The sequence below is a fragment of the Anolis sagrei genome, chromosome 6 (genome assembly GCF_037176765.1).
Source record: "Anolis sagrei isolate rAnoSag1 chromosome 6, rAnoSag1.mat, whole genome shotgun sequence".
NCBI classification, from domain to species: Eukaryota; Metazoa; Chordata; class Lepidosauria; order Squamata; family Dactyloidae; genus Anolis; species Anolis sagrei.
The window spans coordinates 2,178,899-2,203,873 of record NC_090026.1 but is presented as its reverse complement, the minus strand read 5'-3'; the positions used below and the strand labels follow the sequence as shown (position 1 = coordinate 2,203,873).

The window sequence follows — 24,975 nt, the reverse complement described above, 5'->3', positions numbered from 1 at the left end:
TTGAGAACACCTCAAACAAAAGGGATCTGGGAGTCCTAGTGCACCACAAGCGGAGCACGAGTCAGTACTGCGAGAGGGCAGTGAGAAAATAGGTCTCAAGAATTAATCACAGAGTCTTTCTGAATGCCTAATTAATCTATCATTTACTCCCTTCGTTCTGAGGCCTAATCTGATATCATGGGAAAACTCCCCATCTTGACCTGCAGAAGGCTCTGAAACAGACGTTTGGAATCCCAAACACACCGTTTCCTCTGCAACTGCTGGCCCTTCTCTCTGATCTGAGGCCCTTAAACCAACTTGATCACACATAGACTTGTCAATGGGAAACCCATCGTCCCCCTCGTCCTCTGAATCCCCAACATCTTGCTGCTGGAGCCCAACAATATTTATTTATTCATTTATTATTTATTAATCAATTTTATATACCGCCACTCCCCGAAGGCTCGGAGCGGTTCACAATATACACATATAATACATAACATTAAAATCAAGGAAAAGATTGATCAGCAAGGTTCAAATGCCAGCCTAAATAAATACATTTTACAAGCTCTATGAAAGGATAGGAAATCTCGGAGAGCTTGTGTCCCCGCTGGCAATGTGTCCAATTCTGGGAACCACAATTCAAGAGAGATATTGACTCTAAGCTGGAATGTGTCCAGAGGAGGGTGACTAAAATGATCAAGGGTCTGGAGAACAAGCCCTATGAGGAGCGGCTTAAGGAGCTGGGCATGTTTAGCCTGAAGAAGAGAAGGCTGAGAGGAGATATGATAAGAGCCATGTATAAATATGTGAGAGGAAGCCACAGGGAGGAGGAGGGAGCAAGCTTCCTTTCTGCTTCCCTGGAGACTGGGACGCAAGGGAACAATGGCTTCAAACTACAAGAGAGGAGATTCCATCTGAACATGAGGAAGAACTTCCTGACTGTGGGAGCCGTTCAGCAGTGGAACTCTCTGCCCCGGAGTGTGGTGGAGGCTCCTTCTTTGGAAGCTTTTAAACAGAGGCTGGATGGCCATCTGTCAGGGGTGCTTTGAATGCAATATTCCTGCTTCTTGGCAGAATGGGGTTGGACTGGATGATGGCCCATGAGGTCTCTTCCAACTCTTTGATTCTATGATTCTAAGGCATTCCACAGGTAAGGAGCCACCACCATAAATGCTCTACGCCTAGTAGACATCAGGTGAAAGGTCCTAAAATTGGGAACTTCAAGTAAATTCTGGTCGTCTTGGAGCTGAAATCGTTTCCAATGAATGGCAACTTTATGGCAAACATATTGCAGGGGCTTCTTAACAGGATTGCTTTACCACCATTGCCTACCTCTGGGGCTGAGAGAGTGTGACCTGCCTTATGAATTTGAAACCTAGCCTTCAAAGTCTTGGTCCGAAACTCAAATGGCTTCACAACTCTTGAACTGTGAGGCCCAGACATGGAATAGTGAGATGTGACTCAAGCAGAAGAGAGTGGGACGAGGACTTCTCTCAATTTGCACCCTAGACTCCTCTGGAGGCAACCTGGAATCGCCTTTGCTGCTGCATCTCACTCTCGGCTCACGTTTCGCCTCTACTATGACACCACGATCCTTCAAGAAAGTATATCCACCCTCGACCTGCACCTGTGTTCTTTTTGCTGGTGTACCTGGGGGTAGGTGGCCTGGTTTGGGTATTCATACTTCCTCTTGGTGTAGCAAACCCGCTGCCAGAGGACGTCGCAGTCGCAGATGAAGTTCTGGGGAGGAAAAGAACGACGCGCACAAACATCAGGAGGCTGATGTGCAAAGACAGTCATCGCCCTGAGTGGCAACTTCAACTCTCACCATTCCTAAGAGACCAAAATGGGCCCGTGCCGGCCTTACCTCCAAAGAGACCGAGAGCACCAGGTTGCTCAGCACCAGCACCAGCAGGATGATCCGCCATTCGTAGGGGACGCACACCAGCTAAAGGGGAAAGGAAAGGGTCCTGGTTCAATGGGGTGCCTCCTCTTTGCAGGAAACATTTGCAACGCAGAGGGCACCCCTCCCCACAAACACACACCACTTTGCACTCTTGCTGTTGTTATCCCATGACCTCTCCAAAAGAGCCAGGCAGCATTTTTCCTAACAACTGCAGTGGATCAAAACACTTCCTCTGATCCAACGATCTCCTGGAAGAGCATCATTACATCCATTTCAACCAAGCCAGAAGCACATTAAATGAGAACTGGAAACAGCAGTGGCTCAATGCTTAGGGGATCCTGGGATTTGTAGTTTGGTGAGGTACCAGCTCTCGATGGCAGAGAAGGCTACAGCCCCCATGATTCCATAACATTGAACCAAGGCAGTTATTTATTTATCTATATAAATAAAACTGTAATGTTCGTTTGTGGGATTAACAGATCTCAAAAACCACTGGGGGAATTGACACCAAATTTAGACACAAGACACCTAACAAACCAATGGATGTCCTTCACTCAAAAAAATTGATTTTGTCATTTGGGAGTTGTAGTTGCTGGGATTTATAGTTCACCTACAATCAAAGAGCATTCTGAACCCCACCAACGATGGAATTGAACCAAACTTGGCACACAGTTCTCCCATGACCAAGAGAAAATACTGGAAGGGTTTGGTGGGCAGTGTCCTTTGGTTTTGGAGTTGTAGTTCACCTACATCCAGAGAGCACTGCATGATGGATCTGGACCAAACTTGGCACGAATACTCAATATGCCCAAATGTGAACACTGGTGGAGTTTTGGGAAAATAGAATCTTGACATTTGGGAGTTGTAGTTGCTGGGATTTGTAGTTCACCTACAATCACCGAGCATTCTGAACCCCACCAACGATAGAATTGGGTCAAACCTCCCATACAGAACCCCCATGACCACCAGGGGACAGCTAGTTTACTATATTTTGTATACCGCCTCTTTCAACCCGAAGGCGACTCAGGACGGTTTAAAGTGGATTCATTCTACAGCACAGATGCACTTTGAAGTTTCTTTTCCACTGCTGTAATCTTTATTTACTGTTCCAATACAACTGTTTTTAAAGAAAGAATTCTAAGTGGGACGCCACTGTAATGGCCATACCACAAAGAAGACAGTCTTCCCTCACTTATCGCGGGTGTTCCATTCCAGGGCCACCCGCGATAAGTGAAAATCTGCGAAATAGGGACGCTATATTAATTTTAATATTTACACATTACTAGCCGCGATAAGTGAAAATCTGCAAAATAGGGACGCTATATTAATTTTAATATTTACACATTACTAGCCGCGATAAGTGAAAATCTGCGAAATAGGGACGCTATATTAATTTTAATATTTACACATTACTAGCCGCGATAAGTGAAAATCTGCGAAATAGGGACGCTATATTAATTTTAATATTTACACATTACTAGCCGCGATAAGTGAAAATCTGCAAAATAGGGACGCTATATTAATTTTAATATTTACACATTACTAGCCGCGATAAGTGAAAATCTGCGAAATAGGGACGCTATATTAATTTTAATATTTACACATTACTAGCCGCGATAAGTGAAAATCTGCGAAATAGGGACACTATATTAATTTTAATATTTACACATTACTAGCCGTCCCCTAAGGGTCCCTTTCAAATCTATGATACTATATCTGTGTGTGAATCATATCTATCTATCTATCTATCTCTATCTATGGCTGGATGGCTCTTTGTCAGGAGGGCTTTGATTACGTTTTCTTGCCCTGGTGAAGAAGGGAGATGGACTGGATGGCCTTAAGTATTTTCTGTTGGTCATGGGGGTTCTGTGTGGGAAGTTTGATCCAATTCTATCATTGGTGGGGTTTAGAATGCTCTTTGATTGCAGGTGAACTGTGAATCCCAGTAACTACAACTCTCAAATGTCATGGTCTATTTCCCCCAAACTCCATCTGTGTTCATATTTGGGCATATGGAATATTCGTGCCAAGTTTGGTCCAGATCCATCATTGTTTGAGTCCACAGTGCTCTCTAGATGAAGGTGAACTACAACTTCCAAACTCAAGGTCAATGCCCAACAAATTTGTCTAGTGTTTTCTGTTGGTTGTGGGATCCAGATCCATCATTGTTTGAGTCCACAGTGCTCTCTGGATGTAGGTGAACTACAACTCCCAAACTCAAGGTCAATGCCCACCAAACCCTTCCAGTGTTTTCTGTTGGTCATGAGAGTTCTGTGTGCCAAGTTTGGTTCAATTCCATCGTTGATGGAGTTCAGAATGCTCTTCGATTGTAGGTGAACTATAAATCCCAGCAACTACAACTCCCTAATGACAAAATCATAATTTTTTGAGTGATGGTCACTCCTTGTGTTGTGAGACATTTTGTTGCCAAATTTGGTGTGATTTCATTCATTGGTTCTTTTGTTTTTAAGTCACTCATTATGCACAGAGCATATATATAGAGAGAGATTAATATTTCCAAAAACCCGCGAAACAGCGAGTCCGCATCAAGCGAATCGCGAAATAGCGGGGGGAACACTGTACACCTTTTGCTGCTGTGCATTACATTCAGCAGCAAATACTTTTTCTTTCTTTTCAGGGTCTTGAAAACTGAGGTGCGCATTACATTTGATGGTGCATCAGACTCGAGTAAATATGCGCGTACTTAGGCCGCATCTTACCTCAAAGAAGTCGTCCAAGGCTGGCATGGGCCACAGTAAGAAGACCAGCAGGAAGGCGGAGGTGCCGAAGAGGGAGGCCACAAAGGGACCTGCACAGGGAAGGAAGGAAGGAAGGAGGAAAAGAAGGAGAGCGGTCAGCCACCAGAGAGTGACCAGGAGGGAAACACACAAGGAGAAGGCGGCCATATTGGAGACAGCATCGTCTAGCAGGCTTTGAGGGTTGCCTCATCTATCAAGTGATGATCCCACTCCTCCCTGGTGTTCCGTTAGGCAGCTGTCCCGTTGGGCAAGTCACACTCTCTCGGCCTCAACCTTCCCCTGAAAGAACCCAACCAAGAAAAATGACAAGAGAGTCATTACTAAAATGATACTCCACTTTGGCAGGAAAAATGAAATGCAAAGATACAGAATGGGGGACAATGCCTGGCCCGAGAGCAGTACGTGTGAAAAAGATCTTGGAGTCCTCGTGGACAACAAGTTAAACATGAGCCAACAATGTGATGTGGCGGCAAAAAAAGCCAATGGGATTTTGGCCTGCATCAAGAGGAGCCTAGTGGCTAGATCTAAGGAAGTAATGCTACCCATGCTCTATTCTGCTTTGGTTAGACCACACCTGGAATACTGTGTCCAATTCTGGGCACCACAATTCAAGAGAGATATTGACAAGCTGGAATGTGTCCAGAGGAGGGCGACTCAAATGATCAAGGGTCTGGAGAACAAGCCCTATGAGGAGCGGCTTAAGGAGCTGGGCATGTTTAGCCTGAAGAAGAGAAGGCTGAGAGGAGATATGATGATTGCCATGTATAAATATGTGAGAGGAAGCCACAGGGAGGAGGAGGGAGCAAGCTTCCTTTCTGCTTCCCTGGAGACTAGGACGCAATGGAGCAATGGCTTCAAACTACAAGAGAGGAGATTCCATCTGAACATGAGAAAGAGCTTCCTGACTGTGAGAGCCGTTCAGCAGTGGAACTCTCTGCCCCGGAGTGTGGTGGAGGCTCCTTCTTTGGAAGCTTTTAAGCAGAGGCTGGATGACCATCTGTCAGGGGTGATTTGAATGCAATATTCTTGTTTCTTGGCAGAATGGGGTTGGACTGGATGGCCCAGGAGGTCTCTTCCAACTCTAGGATTCTAGGATTCTATGATTCTAAAAGCCAGCATCTACTTGCAGGCACAAGTCAATGGTATGAAGATAGCCGTGAGGATAATGGGACAGAAAGAGAACCAAAATATGGGGATCGTGAGTGGTGAAGATAACGGGCAAAAATATAATAAACATGATGTTGAGGGCTAATGGCATACAAGGATGGTGGCAAGGATAATGGCAACAACATACGACAATAGCAATGGGGAGAGGACCAGGCTGTGGCGCAGCTAGTTAGTAGCCAGCTGCATTAAATCACTACTGACCGAGAGGTCATGAGTTCGAAGCCAGCCTGGGTCAGAGTGAGCTCCCGACCATTAACAGTCTAGCTTGCTGTTGACCTATTATTTATTTATTTATTTATTTATGAGCTTTTATAACACGGTCTTCTCGACCTCCGAAGAGGGACTCAGGCTGGCTAACAGCCGGAAATTCAAGTAGGATAAACATAATAGCATCGTAATACATTAATACATAAAATACATTAAAATACAGATCATACAATTACAAAAAGCCAGGTCGACAAATGCAGCCCTGAAGACAGCTGCATTTGTCAAGTAAGAAATGTAGGTACCGCTTTATGCGGGGAGGCTAATTTAACTAATTTACGTTGCCATAAAACCTTCCAGCAGCGTGCAGAAGAATGAGGAAGTACTCCCATCAAAAGACCCGGTGTCAGAAGGGGACGGTGAAGCAACAGCTCCCCCTGTGGCCGGAATAGAGCATACCCTCATGAAGCCGGATATAGGTGGAATGTTAAATTCCCTCTGTGTCTGTCTATATATGTTGTATGTCTAATGGCATTGAATGTTTGCCATGTATATGTGCATTGTAATCCGCCCTGAGTCCCCTGAGAGGTGAGAAGGGCGGAATATACCGTATATATTTGAGTATAAGCCGACCCGAATATAAGCCAAGGCACCTAATTTTACCACAAAAAACTGGGAAAACTTATTGACTCGAGTATAAGCCGAGGGTGAGAAATGCAACAGCTATGGGTCAATTTCAAAATAAAAATAGAAACCAATAAAATGACATTAATTGAGGTATCAGAAGGTTAAATGTTTTTTGAATATTTACATTAAACTATAATTTAAGATAAGACTGCCCAACTCTGATTAAACCATTATTCTAACCTTCTTCATTGTAAATGCACTTACGTAACCTTCCAATAATAATAAAGAGAATAAAATAATAAATGTAATAATAATAATAATAAATAAATAGAGTAAAATAAATATAATAACCCCAATAATAAAAGCAAATAATAAATGCAATAATAATAATAGCGTAAAATGATAAATATAATAATAATGATGATGATGACAATGATAATAACAGAGTAAAATAATAAATAACCTTGACTCGAGTATAAAAGGGCTGAAAAACTAGGCTTATACTCAAGTATATACAGTAAATACTGTAAATAAATAAATGAAGGCACTAAACAATACCAAAATATGGGTGTAGCAGTGAGGATAATAGCACAAAAATAATGGCAAAATATGGGAATAGCAATGAGGATAATGTCAGAAATTAATGGCACACTATGAAGGTAGTGGTGAGGATAATGGCACAAAAGAGCACCAAAATATGGGAATGGTAATGGGGATGATGGCACAAAACAATGGCAAAACAGAAAGACGGTGCTGAGGGTAATGGCACAAAATATGAGAATAGTGGTGAGGATAATGGAATGGCCTAAAAGAGCACCAAAAGAGAGTGGTGATGTTGAGGAGGACACTAAAGATGCTACACTCCTCTGGAGAGGGATGGAAGCCCCGCGCCCCGTTGCCTCCGTCCACCCCACTTCCTGCCCTGAGAAGAGGTCCGTGGCCAATGGCCAGCCAGGCCGCCACTCACGGTTGGTCCAGGTGGGCTGCCGGAAGGGGCGGCCCTTGGCGAAGGCGAGGGCCACGGCAATGTACTGGAAGCAGGAGACGTAGAAGAGGGTGGTGTTCTCCAAGCTGCGCACCGAGTCCTCCTCCGCCTCGGCCTCCTTCTCCTCCTCCGGTGCATGGGGCTCCGCGTATCCCGCCGTGGTGTTGCTCAGGCCGGTCAGGTTGGGGCCCAGCAGGAGGGCGGAGGTGGTGTTGCTGGGGCCGGGGACACAAGCCCTGAGGAGGAAGAGAGCGCCCAATGGGTGCAAATAAAAGACACAGATATGGGATGAGGGACATCTGGCTATCCTATGTGCAATTCACAGTTGATCACGATGGGAAAACCAACCAATCCCTCTCCAATGCCAGAAATACAGCTTCATGGTGTAACATTAGAAAATGTGCACCATTTCCGCTCCCTTGGCAGCCACCTCTCCACAAAAGTCACTGAAATACAGCATCGCCTGAGCTCTGCAAGTGCAGCATTCTTCTGAATGAAGCAGAGAGTGTTTGAGGACCGGGACATCCGTAGGGAGACCAAGATGCTTGTTTATAAAGCTGTCGTCCTCCCAACCCTGCTCTATGCCTGCAGAATGTCAACATTGACACCGAAATACAACAACACCCAAGCTCTGTGAGTGCAGCATTTTTCCGAATGAAGCAGAGAGTGTTTGAGGACCAAGACATCCATACGGAGACCTTGTTTACAAAGCTATTGTCTTCCCAACCCTGCTATATGCCTGCAGAACATCAACACTGACACCGAAATACAACACCGCCCGAGCTCTGCGAGTGCAGCATTTTCCCGAATGAAGCAGAGAGTGTTTGAGGACCAAGACATCCGTAAGGAGACCTTGTTTACAAAGCTATTGTCTTCCCAACCCTGCTATATGCCTGCAAAACGTCAACATTGACACCGAAATACAACACCGCCCGAGCTCTGCGAGTGCAGCATTTTTCCAAATGAAGCAGAGAGCGTTTGAGGACCGAGACATCCGTAGGGAGATCAAGGGGCTTGTTTATAAAGCTATTGTCCTCCCAACCCTGCTCTATGCCTGCAGAATGTCAACATTGACACTGAAATACAACACCGCCCGAGCTCTGCGAGTGCAGCATTTTTCCAAATGAAGCAGGGAGTGTTTGAGGACCAAGACATCCGTAGGGAGACCAAGGGGCTTGTTTACAAAGCTATTGTCCTCCCAACCCTGCTATACGCCTGCAGAACGTCAACATTGACACCGAAATACAACAACACCCGAGCTCTGCGAGTGCAGCATTTTTCCAAATGAAGCAGGGAGTGTTTGAGGACCGAGGCATCCGTAGGGAGACCAAGGGGCTTGTTTATAAAGCTATTGTCCTCCCAACCCTGCTATACACCTGCGAGATGTGGACTGTCTACAGATGTCAACATTGACACTGAAATACAATACCGCCTGAGCTCTGCAAGTGCAGCATTTTTCCGAATGAAGCCGAGAGTGTTTGAGGACCAAGACATCCGTAGGGAGACCTTGTTTACAAAGCTATTGTCTTCCCAACCCTGCTATATGCCTGCAGAACGTCAACATTGACACCGAAATACAACACCGCCGAGCTCTGTGAGTGCAGCATTTTTCCGAAAGAAGCAGAGAGTGTTTGAGGACCAAGACATCCATACGGAGACCTTGTTTACAAAGCTATTGTCCTCCCAACCCTGCTATATGCCTGCAAAACGTCAACATTGACACCGAAATACAACACCGCCCGAGCTCTGCGAGTGCAGCATTTTTCCAAATGAAGCAGAGAGCGTTTGAGGACCGGGACATCCGTAGGGAGATCAAGGGGCTTGTTTATAAAGCTATTGTCCTCCCAACCCTGCTCTATGCCTGCAGAATGTCAACATTGACACCAAAATACAACAACACCCGAGCTCTGCGAGTGCAGCATTTTTCCAAATGAAGCAGAGAGTGTTTGAGGACCGAGACATCCGTAGGGAGATCAAGGGGCTTGTTTATAAAGCTATTGTCTTCCCAACCCTGCTCTATGCCTGCAGAATGTCAACATTGACACCGAAATACAACACCGCCCGAGCTCTGCGAGTGCAGCATTTTTCCAAATGAAGCAGAGAGTGTTTGAGGACCGAGACATCCGTAGGGAGATCAAGGGGCTTGTTTATAAAGCTATTGTCTTCCCAACCCTGCTCTATGCCTGCAGAATGTCAACATTGACACCGAAATACAACACCGCCCGAGCTCTGCGAGTGCAGCATTTTTCCAAATGAAGCAGAGAGTGTTTGAGGACCGAGACATCCGTAGGGAGATCAAGGGGCTTGTTTATAAAGCTATTGTCTTCCCAACCCTGCTCTATGCCTGCAGAATGTCAACATTGACACCAAAATACAACAACACCCGAGCTCTTCGAACGCAGCATTTTTCCATATGAAGCAGAGAGTGTTTGAGGACCGAGACATCCGTAGGGAGATCAAGGGGCTTGTTTATAAAGCTATTGTCTTCCCAACCCTGCTCTATGCCTGCAGAATGTCAACATTGACACCGAAATACAACACCGCCCGAGCTCTGCGAGTGCAGCATTTTTCCAAATGAAGCAGAGAGTGTTTGAGGACCGAGACATCCGTAGGGAGATCAAGGGGCTTGTTTATCAAGCTGTTGTCCTCCCAACCCTGCTCTATGCCTGCAGAATGTCAACATTGACACCGAAATACAACACCGCCCGAGCTCTGCGAGTGCAGCATTTTTCCAAATGAAGCAGCGAGTGTTTGAGGACCGAGACATCCGTAGGGAGATCAAGGGGCTTGTTTATCAAGCTATTGTCCTCCCAACCCTGCTCTATGCCTGCAGAATGTCAACATTGACACCGAAATACAACACCGCCCGAGCTCTGCGAGTGCAGCATTTTTCCAAATGAAGCAGCGAGTGTTTGAGGACCGAGACATCCGTAGGGAGATCAAGGGGCTTGTTTATAAAGCTATTGTCTTCCCAACCCTGCTCTATGCCTGCAGAATGTCAACATTGACACCGAAATACAACACCGCCCGAGCTCTGCGAGTGCAGCATTTTTCCAAATGAAGCAGCGAGTGTTTGAGGACCGAGACATCCGTAGGGAGATCAAGGGGCTTGTTTATAAAGCTATTGTCTTCCCAACCCTGCTCTATGCCTGCAGAATGTCAACATTGACACCGAAATACAACACCGCCCGAGCTCTGCGAGTGCAGCATTTTTCCAAATGAAGCAGAGAGTGTTTGAGGACCGAGACATCCGTAGGGAGATCAAGGGGCTTGTTTATCAAGCTATTGTCCTCCCAACCCTGCTCTATGCCTGCAGAATGTCAACATTGACACCGAAATACAACACCGCCCGAGCTCTGCGAGTGCAGCATTTTTCCAAATGAAGCAGAGAGCGTTTGAGGACCGAGACATCCGTAGGGAGATCAAGGGGCTTGTTTATAAAGCTATTGTCTTCCCAACCCTGCTCTATGCCTGCAGAATGTCAACATTGACACCGAAATACAACACCGCCCGAGCTCTGCGAGTGCAGCATTTTTCCAAATGAAGCAGAGAGTGTTTGAGGACCGAGACATCCGTAGGGAGATCAAGGGGCTTGTTTATAAAGCTATTGTCCTCCCAACCCTGCTCTATGCCTGCAGAATGTCAACATTGACACCGAAATACAACAACACCCGAGCTCTGCGAGTGCAGCATTTTTCCAAATGAAGCAGAGAGTGTTTGAGGACCGAGACATCCGTAGGGAGATCAAGGGGCTTGTTTATAAAGCTATTGTCTTCCCAACCCTGCTCTATGCCTGCAGAATGTCAACATTGACACCGAAATACAACAACACCCGAGCTCTGCGAGTGCAGCATTTTTCCAAATGAAGCAGAGAGTGTTTGAGGACCGAGACATCCGTAGGGAGATCAAGGGGCTTGTTTATAAAGCTATTGTCTTCCCAACCCTGCTCTATGCCTGCAGAATGTCAACATTGACACCGAAATACAACACCGCCCGAGCTCTGCGAGTGCAGCATTTTTCCAAATGAAGCAGAGAGCGTTTGAGGACCGAGACATCCGTAGGGAGATCAAGGGGCTTGTTTATAAAGCTATTGTCTTCCCAACCCTGCTCTATGCCTGCAGAATGTCAACATTGACACCGAAATACAACACCGCCCGAGCTCTGCGAGTGCAGCATTTTTCCAAATGAAGCAGAGAGTGTTTGAGGACCGAGACATCCGTAGGGAGATCAAGGGGCTTGTTTATCAAGCTATTGTCCTCCCAACCCTGCTCTATGCCTGCAGAATGTCAACATTGACACCGAAATACAACACCGCCCGAGCTCTGCGAGTGCAGCATTTTTCCAAATGAAGCAGAGAGCGTTTGAGGACCGAGACATCCGTAGGGAGATCAAGGGGCTTGTTTATAAAGCTATTGTCTTCCCAACCCTGCTCTATGCCTGCAGAATGTCAACATTGACACCGAAATACAACACCGCCCGAGCTCTGCGAGTGCAGCATTTTTCCAAATGAAGCAGAGAGTGTTTGAGGACCGAGACATCCGTAGGGAGATCAAGGGGCTTGTTTATAAAGCTATTGTCCTCCCAACCCTGCTCTATGCCTGCAGAATGTCAACATTGACACCGAAATACAACAACACCCGAGCTCTGCGAGTGCAGCATTTTTCCAAATGAAGCAGAGAGTGTTTGAGGACCGAGACATCCGTAGGGAGATCAAGGGGCTTGTTTATAAAGCTATTGTCTTCCCAACCCTGCTCTATGCCTGCAGAATGTCAACATTGACACCGAAATACAACAACACCCGAGCTCTGCGAGTGCAGCATTTTTCCAAATGAAGCAGAGAGTGTTTGAGGACCGAGACATCCGTAGGGAGATCAAGGGGCTTGTTTATAAAGCTATTGTCTTCCCAACCCTGCTCTATGCCTGCAGAATGTCAACATTGACACCGAAATACAACACCGCCCGAGCTCTGCGAGTGCAGCATTTTTCCAAATGAAGCAGAGAGCGTTTGAGGACCGAGACATCCGTAGGGAGATCAAGGGGCTTGTTTATAAAGCTATTGTCTTCCCAACCCTGCTCTATGCCTGCAGAATGTCAACATTGACACCGAAATACAACACCGCCCGAGCTCTGCGAGTGCAGCATTTTTCCAAATGAAGCAGAGAGTGTTTGAGGACCGAGACATCCGTAGGGAGATCAAGGGGCTTGTTTATAAAGCTATTGTCCTCCCAACCCTGCTCTATGCCTGCAGAATGTCAACATTGACACCGAAATACAACAACACCCGAGCTCTGCGAGTGCAGCATTTTTCCAAATGAAGCAGAGAGCGTTTGAGGACCGAGACATCCGTAGGGAGATCAAGGGGCTTGTTTATAAAGCTATTGTCTTCCCAACCCTGCTCTATGCCTGCAGAATGTCAACATTGACACCGAAATACAACACCGCCCGAGCTCTGCGAGTGCAGCATTTTTCCAAATGAAGCAGAGAGTGTTTGAGGACCGAGACATCCGTAGGGAGATCAAGGGGCTTGTTTATAAAGCTATTGTCCTCCCAACCCTGCTCTATGCCTGCAGAATGTCAACATTGACACCGAAATACAACAACACCCGAGCTCTGCGAGTGCAGCCTTTTTCCAAATGAAGCAGAGAGCGTTTGAGGACCGAGACATCCGTAGGGAGATCAAGGGGCTTGTTTATCAAGCTATTGTCTTCCCAACCCTGCTCTATGCCTGCAGAATGTCAACATTGACACCGAAATACAACAACACCCGAGCTCTGCGAGTGCAGCATTTTTCCAAATGAAGCAGAGAGTGTTTGAGGACCGGGACATCCGTAGGGAGATCAAGGGGCTTGTTTATAAAGCTATTGTCCTCCCAACCCTGCTCTATGCCTGCAGAATGTCAACATTGACACCGAAATACAACAACACCCGAGCTCTGCGAGTGCAGCCTTTTTCCAAATGAAGCAGAGAGCGTTTGAGGACCGAGACATCCGTAGGGAGATCAAGGGGCTTGTTTATCAAGCTATTGTCCTCCCAACACCGCCCGAGACATCCGTAGGGAGATCAAGGGGCTTGTTTATAAAGCTATTGTCTTCCCAACCCTGCTCTATGCCTGCAGAACGTCAACATTGACACCGAAATACAACACCGCCCGAGCTCTGCGAGTGCAGCATTTTTCCAAATGAAGCAGAGAGCGTTTGAGGACCGAGACATCCGTAGGGAGATCAAGGGGCTTGTTTATAAAGCTATTGTCCTCCCAACCCTGCTCTATGCCTGCAGAATGTCAACATTGACACTGAAATACAACACCGCCCGAGCTCTGCGAGTGCAGCATTTTTCCAAATGAAGCAGAGAGCGTTTGAGGACCGAGACATCCGTAGGGAGATCAAGGGGCTTGTTTATAAAGCTATTGTCCTCCCAACCCTGCTCTATGCCTGTAGAACGTCAACATTGACACCGAAATACAACACCGCCCGAGCTCTGCGAGTGCAGCATTTTTCCAAATGAAGCAGGGAGTGTTTGAGGACCGAGGCATCCGTAGGGAGATCAAGGGGCTTGTTTATCAAGCTATTGTCCTCCCAACCCTGCTCTATGCCTGCAGAATGTCAACATTGACACTGAAATACAACACCGCCCGAGCTCTGCGAGTGCAGCATTTTTCCAAATGAAGCAGAGAGTGTTTGAGGACCGAGACATCCGTAGGGAGATCAAGGGGCTTGTTTATAAAGCTATTGTCTTCCCAACCCTGCTCTATGCCTGCAGAATGTCAACATTGACACCGAAATACAACACCGCCCGAGCTCTGCGAGTGCAGCATTTTTCCAAATGAAGCAGAGAGCGTTTGAGGACCGAGACATCCGTAGGGAGATCAAGGGGCTTGTTTATAAAGCTATTGTCCTCCCAACCCTGCTCTATGCCTGCAGAATGTCAACATTGACACTGAAATACAACACCGCCCGAGCTCTGCGAGTGCAGCATTTTTCCAAATGAAGCAGAGAGCGTTTGAGGACCGAGACATCCGTAGGGAGATCAAGGGGCTTGTTTATAAAGCTATTGTCCTCCCAACCCTGCTCTATGCCTGTAGAACGTCAACATTGACACCGAAATACAACACCGCCCGAGCTCTGCGAGTGCAGCATTTTTCCAAATGAAGCAGGGAGTGTTTGAGGACCGAGGCATCCGTAGGGAGACCAAGGGGCTTGTTTACAAAGCTATTGTCCTCCCAACCCTGCTATACGCCTGCGAGACGTGGACTGTCTACAGATGTCAACATTGACACTGAAATACAACACCGCCTGAGCTCTGCAAGTGCAGCATTTTTCCAAATGAAGCAGAGAGTGTTTGAGGACCGGGACATCCGTAGGGAGACCAAGGGGCTTGTTTAGAAAACTATTGTCCTCCCAACCCTGCTATACGCCTGCAGAACGTCAACATTGACACCGAAATACAACACCGCCTGAGCTCTGCGAGTGCAGCATTTTTCCAAATGAAGCAGGGAGTGTTTGAGGACCAGGACATCCGTAGGGAGACCAAGGGGCTTGTTTAGAAAACTATTGTCCTCCCAACCCTGCTATACGCCTGCGAGACGTGGACTGTCTACAGGTGTCAACATTGACACTGAAATACAACACCCCCTGAGCTCTGCAAGTGCAGCATTTTTCCAAATGAAGCAGAGAGTGTTTGAGGACCGGGATATCCATAGGGAGACCAAGGGGCTTGTTTAGAAAACTATTGTCTTCCCAAACCTGTGAAACATGGACTATTATTTTGAAATCCATAATAAAAATTTAGACTAAACAAAATACAGTGCCCCTCCCCCCAAAAAAAATTCCTTCCCCTTACCCGCTCTGCTGTTGGCGGTACCATGGCTGCCCCCGGACGAGGAGGAAGGCGCCCACCTGGAAGCCCAGCGAGAGGAAGACCTGCGTCAGGACCGAGAGCAGCAGCTGCGGGGAAACCAGGCTGGTGGGCGGCCGCTGGGGGACCAGCTCCTTCCAGGCCCGGTTCAGGCTCACTGCAAGGAAGAAGAAGAAGCAGGAGGAGGCCGGGGGTCAGAGAGGCCATCCAGTCCAGCCCCCTTCTTTCTGCCAGGAAAGAAGACACCACCCGAGCCCTCCCAACAGTGGGCCATCCAGCCATAGATACAATAGATCATGTCTGAGATACATATATACAATAGATACAGAATCATAAAAGAGTTGGAAGGGGACCTCAAAGGCCATCCAGTCCAACCTCTTTCTGCCAGGAAGGAAGACACCACCCGAACCCTCCAGCCACAGATATGTATAGATCATGTCTGAGAAGTATATACAATATATAATCATAAAAGAGTTGGAAGGGGCCCTCAAAGGCCATCTAGTCCAACCCCTTTCTGCCAGGAAGACACCACCCGAACCCTCCTGACAGAGGGCCATCCAGCTATAGATACAATAGATCATGTTTGAGATACATATATACAATAGATACAAAACCATAGAGTTGGAAGGGACCCCCAAAGGCCATCCAATCCAACATCTTTCTGCCAGGAAGGAAGACACCACCCGAACCCTCCTGACAGAGGGCCGTCCAGCCATAGATACGATAGGGAATGATACATTTATCCAAGATACAAAATCACAGAATTGAAAGGGACCTCCAAAGGTCATCCAGTCCAACCCCCTTTTGCCAGGAAGGAAGGCACCACCTGAGCCCTCCTGACAGATACAAAAGCATAGAGTTGAAAGAGACCCCCAAAGGCCATCCAGTCCAACCTCTTTCTGACAGGAAGGAAGACACCACCCGAGCCCTCCTGACAGAGGGCCGTCCAGCCACAGATATGTATAGATCATGACCAAGAAATATATACAATAGATACAGAATCATAAAAGAGTTGGAAGGGGCGCCCAAAGGCCACCCAGTCCAACCTCTTTCTGGCAGGAAGACACCATCCGAGCCCTCCCAACAGAAGGCCATCCAGTCATACATATAATGACTGAGATAGATAGATAGACAGATGAGATAGATACAGAATCATAGTTGGAAGAGGCTCCTAAAGGCCTTCCATTCAACCACCTTCTACTAGGAAGGAAGATACCTAAGCCCTCCCGACAGATGGCCATCCATCCAGCCTCTCTTTAAAAACCCTAAAGAAGACTCCACTGGGACTCTCAGACACGTTATATTTCACCACTTGGAATGGACCCCCCCCAAGGTTCATCCAGTCCAACCCCCTTTCTGCAAGGCAGAGCAACATCCAAGCCCTCCTAACAGATGGCCATCCAGTCTGAATTGAAAAACCTCCATTGGAATCCCAGGCAACACCATGTTTGTTCCACTGCCGACCAGCTCATACCATCAGGAAGTTCTTCCTAATATTTAGGTGCAATTTCCTGCAATTTCAGTCCACTGGGCTGTTGTATCTCTAGCTTCTGAAGCAGCGGAAAACAAGCCTTGCTCATTCCTCCTCACGTGTGTAAACATGGCTCTCATGCCCCCTTCTCTTCTCTAAGCTAAACATCCCCAGTGTTGGAGTTCAGCCTGTGATTGTGTTTCAGGATCAAGATGCTTTGGAGGTGGGGAATGATGCTAATGAGGTTCAAGATGAGTTTCAAGATGGCAATGGTTTGGTCAGTGATATTGATACAGAGAATGACCAGGAGATCCCTGTAGTTTCCCATGAGAATGTCCCTGGGTGTTGTGGGGATGATGGTGTGCTTTCTGAATTGTTATAGGAGAGTTCTCATGAGAGAGAACATAAAAATAGCTCGGCACCTGGCCCAGCTGAAGAAATTAATGAGCAAATAGATAATGAGCCAAGAGATAGACGAGAAGAGTTCAATCAAAACAGGAGAGCTGTGCAAAGGCTTAGGCGCTCTGCCAGGCTTCAACAGAAAACAATAACAAAGCCTCAACTAAAGAGAAACCAATTTCCGAGATCTAGTGACCTAGCTAACAAGGGGATAAAAAGTCTCAAGTTTGGGATGTGTAGCCAGATGAAGCATCGTTTAGAATCACGCCAAGTTCTGGAGCCCACGGTGGCGCAATGGGTTAAACCCCTGTGCCGGCAGGACTGAAAACCGACAGGTCGCAGGTTCGAATCCGAGGAGAGGCGGATGAGCTCCCTCTATCAGCTCCAGCTCCTCATGCGGGGACATGAGAGAAGCCTCCCACAAGGATGATAAAAACATCAAATCATCCAGGCATCCCCTGGGCAACATCCTTGCAGATGGCCAATTCTCTCACACCAGAAGCGACTTGCAGTTTCTCAAGTTGCTCCTGACACGACAAAAAAAAAACCTTGCTCTGAAATTTCATGCTACAATATTTCTTGTTCATAGTTTTGGATTCCTGGATTTCATGATTGCTTACCCAAGCCTTGGATCAATGTATTCCTGACTTTCTGGATTATATTGGAGATGTGTGGACTTTGCTTTTATGGACGTTGCTGAACTCTACCTTGGGCTAATTTGTTCCTGATCTTCTTATCGAATTGGATTTACCTATTTCTTTAAAGTGCTTTTTACTTTGTTTTTACTTATCTTCAATAAAATGATTGTTTTTTTTTTCCTATTCAATGCGTGGTGTTTAAAGTCAAATGATTATTCCTCTTCTGGAGTGCAACACCCTGGCCTTTCAGCTGCTTCTCACAGAGATTTGTACCAGTTTGGCCACTCTTCTCTGGACACTTTCTAGCTTGGCGATATCTTTCTCGTATTGTGGTGGAAAAGAGGTTCAACTTGAACCTCCCTGACAAGAAGAGCGGTTCAACAATGGAATATACTGCCTTGAGTCCAGTGAGGGCTCCTTCTTTGCACGTCTCCAAATTGAGGCTGAATGGCCATCTGCTGGGAGGCCTTGGATAGTATCTTCCTGTCTGGCATGAACAGGGTCACACCCAAATACCTGAGAGTCACTCTGGACCGTTCTCTGACCTACAAGAAGCACTACCTGAATATCAAGCAAAAAGTGGGTGCTAGAAACAATATCATACGAAAGCTGACTGGCACAACCTGGGGATCACAACCAGACACAGTGAAGACATCTGCCCTTGCGCTATGCTACTCTGCTGCTGAGTATGCATGCCCAGTGTGGAACACATCTCACCACACTCAAACAATGGATGTGGCTCTTCATGAGACATGCCGCATTATCACAGGGTGTGCGTGCCCTACACCACTGGAGGAATTACACTGCTTAGCCGGTATTGCACCACCTGACATCTGCCGGGAAGTAGCAGCCAACAGTGAAAGGACCAAGGCAGAGACATCTCCAGCTCATCCCTTGTTTGGGTATCAGCCAGCACGTCAACAACTTAAATCAAGAAATAGTTTTCTAAGATCTACAGAGACACTTACTGGAACACCCTCAGCAAGCAAGAGTCCAAAAGTGGCAGGCTCAAACCCAGAACCTCAATCAACGGCTGATACCAAATGAGAGACTCCCCTCTGGGCACACAGAAGACTGGGCGACGTGGAAGGCACTGAACAGACTGCGCTCTGGCACCATGAGATGCAGGGCCAACCTCAAGAAATGGGGCCACAAAGTGGAGTCCACAACATGCGAGTGTGGAGAAGAGCAAACCACTGACCACCTGCTGCAATACACCCTGAGCCCTGCCACATGCACAAGGGAGGACCTTCTTGCAGCAACACCAGAAGCACTCCAAGGGACCAGATACTGGTCAAAGGACATTTAATCAACTACCAAGTTTGCAAACTTTGTGGGTTTTTTTATCTGTTTGTTTGTTTTGTTCTGTTAGAAATGTGATACAATGGTCTGGTTGCCCCTGACACGATAAATAAATGAACAGGTTCGGACTGGGTGGCCCTTGGGGTCTCTTCCAGCTCTTAAGGTTTGATGAGGACATGTTGAGGAGGAGGTCTTACTGGTGAAAGCCAGGGACAAGATGATGGCCACATCGATGAAGAGGTACTGAATGTCTCCGAGGTTGCGCAGAATCTAAAGGAGGAGGAGAGGAGCAGAAAGGAGGCCTAACTCCCTGAGCCTTGGCCCTTTCTTTGCCCAGCCCCACCCCAGCCAGAACCACGGCCTGGGAGGGCTCACCGAGTAGAGAAGCAGGACACTGAGGTACTGGATGATGCTGTAGAGGGCCATGAACTTGAAGACGCAGAAGGAGGTCACGAGGGCAGCACGGCCTTCCCTAGGAAAGACAGAGGCACATACACACATCAGAGTGATAGAATCATACATTTGGAACAAGGGACCCCCAAAGGTCATCCAGTCCAACCCTATTCCTTCCAGGCAGGGAGACACCACCCAGTCCCTCCTGACAGATGGCCATCCAGGCTCTGCATATCAACCTCCAGTGTGATGAGTGGATTGAATGAAATCTTATAACTGCAGTCTGTCTAAGAGCTATTAAGGTTTGCCAAGGCTGAAGACACCATCCTAAGAAGACTGAGGCCTAAAATGACATTATGGAGGAGGTGATGATGGGATTAACTTGTGACATGGAAAGTACTTGAGGGACAGAAGTTTAGCACAGCTGGTAAATCAACAACAATTATAAGATCTATCAACCAGAAGGTTGCAAGTTCAAAACCCCGGGTTGCCGTGAGTTGCCAACTGTCAGCCTAGCTCATTGTTTACCTAAGCAATTCGAAAACAGCTTTAGCTGTAATTAAAGAAATTAGGTACCACTAAAAGCAGGGGAGGTGTTTTACGACGCCATAAAGAAAATCAGAAAATGCTGAGCGACCAAAAGGAAGGAGGAAGTCCTGACGGCTCTTCGTCATAGCCGATAGAGCAACAGCACCCCCTGGACTCAAGCCCAACCTTCCATGGCACCAAAAACAGCTGAAACAAACCACCTCCTGTTGTGTCTGTCTGTCAGTTTGATTCTGAATCTGAAACTGAACCCTGTGGGTCTTGTGAGCCAGAGTTCCCTGATGAAGAGAATGATGGGATTCAGATTTCTGTGCCTGCCTCAGAAACATCAAGTTAGTTCTCAGGGGAAAAGAATGTCAATGGGATAGATAACGGCCGGGTGGAGTTGTCTTCACCTTCTCAGTCTTCCCACGGTGATCTAGTCCAGCTGGACCAAGATAAAGAGAGCCTTGAAGATAGTGAATTAATGAGTAGGCAAGAACGCCTAGAATTAAGGGTCAGGAGGAGCTCTCGCTTAGCTGGTAAGCGAGAAGCCAAGTCTGCCAAAGGTCATCGCAATGCGTTCATGATTGCAAAGGGTATTTAGCCTTCTGGCTGACAAACGGGAGTTGTCAGTTCAATGTGGCTCTTTCCATGCAAACTTCTATGGATTAACCTTGGCTTTAAGCAGCACGCTTTTGGTTTCCTGAATCTGGGATTTTGGGTCTTGTGTTTAACTGTTTTACCATGGACTTTTGTTTGATCATTGCCTAAAGGATCTTGCTTCATGTTTTTGCCTTTGGATCTTGGGAACTGTGTTTTTGCATTTAAGCCTTTGTCCTGCTTATGGAACTTTTGCATTTCTAATTCTATGTTTTGACTTTGCTTTTTTCTCAATAAACTACAAAATCTACAGCTCTGGAGTGGTGGTGTTTGGGAGCAAGGTGAAAACTACCCTGAGTTACAACATTCGGCACCTACCGGATGAGGTCCGGGACGCAGGAGATGTTGGGGGTCTTGGAGGTGAAAGGCGAAGCCACGGAGGCCTCGAGCTCCGAGAGGGAGATCCCGGCGTGCGCTCGCTTCAGGGCCTGAATGGGGCAGAGATGGGAGAGTCAGGGCTGCCTCGCACTCAGTGATTCTGTACCACAACTATGTTTCTTTCAGCCATCTTGTTTTTATATTGCTTTCAATTGTGTTGTTATTTGTTTTATCTGATGTTTTAATTGGTTAAAGTGTTTTACATGTTGTGTTTTAATTGTAATCTTGGGTGTGTCCCTTGTAAGCTGCCCTGAGTCCCTTCGGGGAGATGGTTGGTGGGGTACAAAAATTATTATTATTATTATTATTATTATTATTATTATTATTATTATTTCCTGACTGTGAGAGCTGTTCAGCAGTGGAACTCTCTGCCCCGGAGTGTGGTAGAGGCTCCTTCTTTGGAGGATTTTAAACAGAGGCTGGATGGCCATCTGTCAGAGGTGCTTTGAATGCGATTTTCCTGCTTCTTGGCAGAATGGGGTTGGACTGGATGGCCCAGGAGGTCTCTTCCAACTCTATGATTCTATGATTATTATTATTATTATTATTATTATTATTATTATTATTATATTGTTGAAGGCTTTCATGGCCGGAATCACTGGGTTGTTGTAGGTTTTTCAGGCTGTATGGCCATGTTCTAGAGGTATTTTCTCCTGATGTTTCGCCTGCATCTATGGCAAGCATCCTCAGAAGTTGTGAGGTCTGTTGGAACTAGGAAGAAGGGTTTATATATCTGTGGAATGACCAGGGTGGGACAAAGAACCCTTGTCTGCTGGAGCTAGGTGGGAATGTTTCAGCCGACCACCTTGATTAGCATTTGATGGCCTGGCAGTGCCTGGGGCAATCTTTTGTTGAGAGGTAATTAGATGTCCCAGATTGTTTTCCCTCTGTTGTTTTGCTGTTGTAATTTTAGAGTTTCACAACAACCCAATTATTATTATTACTATTATTATTATTATTATTATTATTATTATTGGGCTTCACAGGTCAGCCTGGTCTCAAGCCATTGGGGGGAGGGTGTCATAATACCCATAACTATCTGCTCTGCCCCACTTCCCTGAAGGGACACATAGGCAAGTTTGCCGATGCAGCAGGCCTTTTGTTTTCATTGTAATACCAATAGGTGAAGGACTCACCCCGCAGTCGTTGGCTCCGTCCCCACACATCCCGACGTAGTAGCTGAAAGACAAGAGGCGGGTGAATTGGAGGAGGAAGAGGGGTTCCCTCCATCCTTAAAACTCCCAAACCTTCCAGAAGAGGCTTGGCTAGCGGAGAGATTGGGGGGCGCACTCACTCCATCTTCTGCAGGGCTTCCACCAGCTGCGTCTTCTGGTCGGGGGCCATGCGGGCGTAGATGGTGCCGCAGAGCAGAAGCTGGAACACAACAACAGAAGAGGCTCATAACGAAGATTATACATCAGGCAGGGGCAAACTTGGGCCCTCCCTCCAGGCTGCTTAACATTTACATGAAACTGTTGGGAGAGATCATCCAGATTTTTGGAGTTTGGTATCCAATTTACGCTGACGACACCCAACTCTATGCCAAGGATGCCGTCCTGCCCCTAAACCAATGTTCGTCGTCAGTAATGGACTGGAAGAGGGCCAGTAAGTGGAAATTAAATTCAGACAAAACAAGAGGTCCTCATGGTCAGTCGGAAAGGCAGATCAGGGTGTGGGATTACAGCCTGTGTTGTGTTGGATGGGGTCGCACTCCCCTTGAAGACACAAGTCCGCAGTCAGAGGGTGATCCTGGACTCATTGGCTTTTGTTGGGGTTCAGCCTGGGTGTGAACCTGAACCTGAACATGCTTCTCTGATTGTATTTCCTGATGCTACTGAAAATGTATTTTCTGATGCTCCTGATGCTAATGAAAATGTTGATTGTGTAGAAGAAACTCCTGCAGGCTTGGAAGGGTTGGAAAGTGAAAGTACACATTCTCCTGAGAATGTTTCAGGGTCAAGCGGTGATAGCTCTCCAGAGAAGCTAACACCTGGGATCCTTAATGAGGATAGAAGAGGACAGATTTGGAGAAACAGGAGTGAATCGCAGAGTCTGCGAAGGTCAAGCAGATTAAAAAAAAAAGAAACAAAGGCTTCAAAGCCTGGAGGCGTGTCACGAAACAGTTTCCTCGGCTTTAAGTGCCTCTAGCCGGGTTGACTCTTTAGATCAGGCATCGTTTTAGACTGAGGCATTACCTTGGCAGATCTCCCGTTTCCCGTGGCCTTCATCCCAAGAGGCTTCTAGTGCTCCAAGTACGGTTAGTGGATTGCTAACAGGTTCCAGGATTTTACAGTGTTGCTTTTGGTTCCTGATCTAGTTCATTGAAATTTGTGATTGCTGATTTTTACTGTGGCTTTTTGACTTTGCATTTTCCTCTCTTTTGTAACCATTTTTCATCAATACACAGTCAAGTGTGGTGGATTGTTATCTTAAGGTCTCGTTTCCTGCTCTGGATTGCAACAGCTTTTCCCTCCACATGAGGGACCCGTCTTAAAGAAACTGGTGGTCAGCATACCATAAGCACGACAAAATAAAAAATAAAATTAAAGTAAAATAAAATAAAAATAAAATAAAATAGTAAAAATTAAAAGATGAAGAAAAATGAGAGAAAGATTCCTAGCTGCTGCAATGGCGGCGGATGAAAGGAACTGAGGCAGTTCCTTTCATCGCACTTTATCAGAGATTGCACTTTATCAGAGACCAACGCACTTTATCAGAGATCCAGGATATCTGCATGCCCATCCCCCTCCAAACACCCCATCTTGTCATGCCCAGCACTTTTAATTTTAATTATTATATTTGGCCCGGCCATTGTTTTAATTGCGTCATTGGGTGTTGTTAATTGTTATTGCTTTGTTTTTGGTTTTTTTTAGTTATTGTATTGTTGTTGCTGCTGCTGTTTTTATTGTTGTATTTGGGCTCGGCCTCTTGTAAGCCGTACCGAGTCCTTCGGGAGATGGTAGCGAGGTACAAATAAAGTATTATTATTATTATTATTATTATTATTATTATTATTATAGTAGCCCCTCTCACTGGCTATATATACGCTCAAGGGGAGAGTGGGTGGGGCTACCACCTAAAAGTGTCTAATAAGTTTTCTAGAAGATTCCAAACTGTCTGCACAGGCGCAGGAAATACCATATGTGTGATTCACAGGGACCACGATGGGGAACTCCAGGTGTCTGTGGTGGCCAGGAGTGCCTTTGCACAATCAAAACTTGTGCGCCAGCTGCGCCCATACCTTGAGACACTAGTCTTGACCATGGTAGTCCACACCTTAGTCACATCCCGTCTGGACTACTGCAACACTCTCTATGTGGGGCTGCCTTTGAAGATAGTTCGGAAGCTGCAACTGGTTCATAGATCAGCAGCCAGGTTACTAACTGGAGCACCAAACAGGGAGAGAACTACCCCCATGTTACAGCAAACAGGGAGAGAACTACTCCCATGTTACAGCAGCTCCACGGTCTGCCGGTCTGCTTTGTACGGTCATAATAATGACCGTATAAAGTGCTGGTCATTATCTATAAAGCCCTAAACTGTTTGGGCCCGGACTATTTGCAAAACCACATCTCTGTATACAAACAGGCCTGAGCCTTGCAATCCACAGAGAAGGCCCTGCTCTCAGTCCCACCCCTGTCTCAAGCATGGTTAGTGGGGACGAGAGAGGGGGCCTTCTCCGTGGTGGTGGCCCCCATCCTCTGGAACTCCCTCCCTAAAGA

General features: G+C 46.6%; 1 protein-coding gene across 3 annotated transcripts in view; it reads right to left on the bottom strand.

The window, feature by feature from the left end:
- Positions 1 to 24,975, bottom strand: part of LOC132777489 (polyamine-transporting ATPase 13A3-like) — a 91,493-nt gene that overhangs the window by 347 nt on the left and 66,171 nt on the right. For all 3 annotated transcript variants that reach the window (XM_067469654.1, XM_067469655.1, XM_067469656.1), the window contains exons 23-32: positions 22,548 to 22,627; positions 22,390 to 22,432; positions 21,194 to 21,303; positions 19,670 to 19,766; positions 19,492 to 19,564; positions 15,470 to 15,641; positions 7,613 to 7,866; positions 4,609 to 4,697; positions 1,850 to 1,930; positions 1,633 to 1,722 (exon numbers count right to left, since the gene is read on the bottom strand). In XM_067469654.1, the coding sequence (XP_067325755.1) occupies positions 1,633 to 1,722; positions 1,850 to 1,930; positions 4,609 to 4,697; positions 7,613 to 7,866; positions 15,470 to 15,641; positions 19,492 to 19,564; positions 19,670 to 19,766; positions 21,194 to 21,303; positions 22,390 to 22,432; positions 22,548 to 22,627 (1,089 nt within the window). The remainder of the gene's footprint in view (positions 1 to 1,632; positions 1,723 to 1,849; positions 1,931 to 4,608; positions 4,698 to 7,612; positions 7,867 to 15,469; positions 15,642 to 19,491; positions 19,565 to 19,669; positions 19,767 to 21,193; positions 21,304 to 22,389; positions 22,433 to 22,547; positions 22,628 to 24,975) is intronic.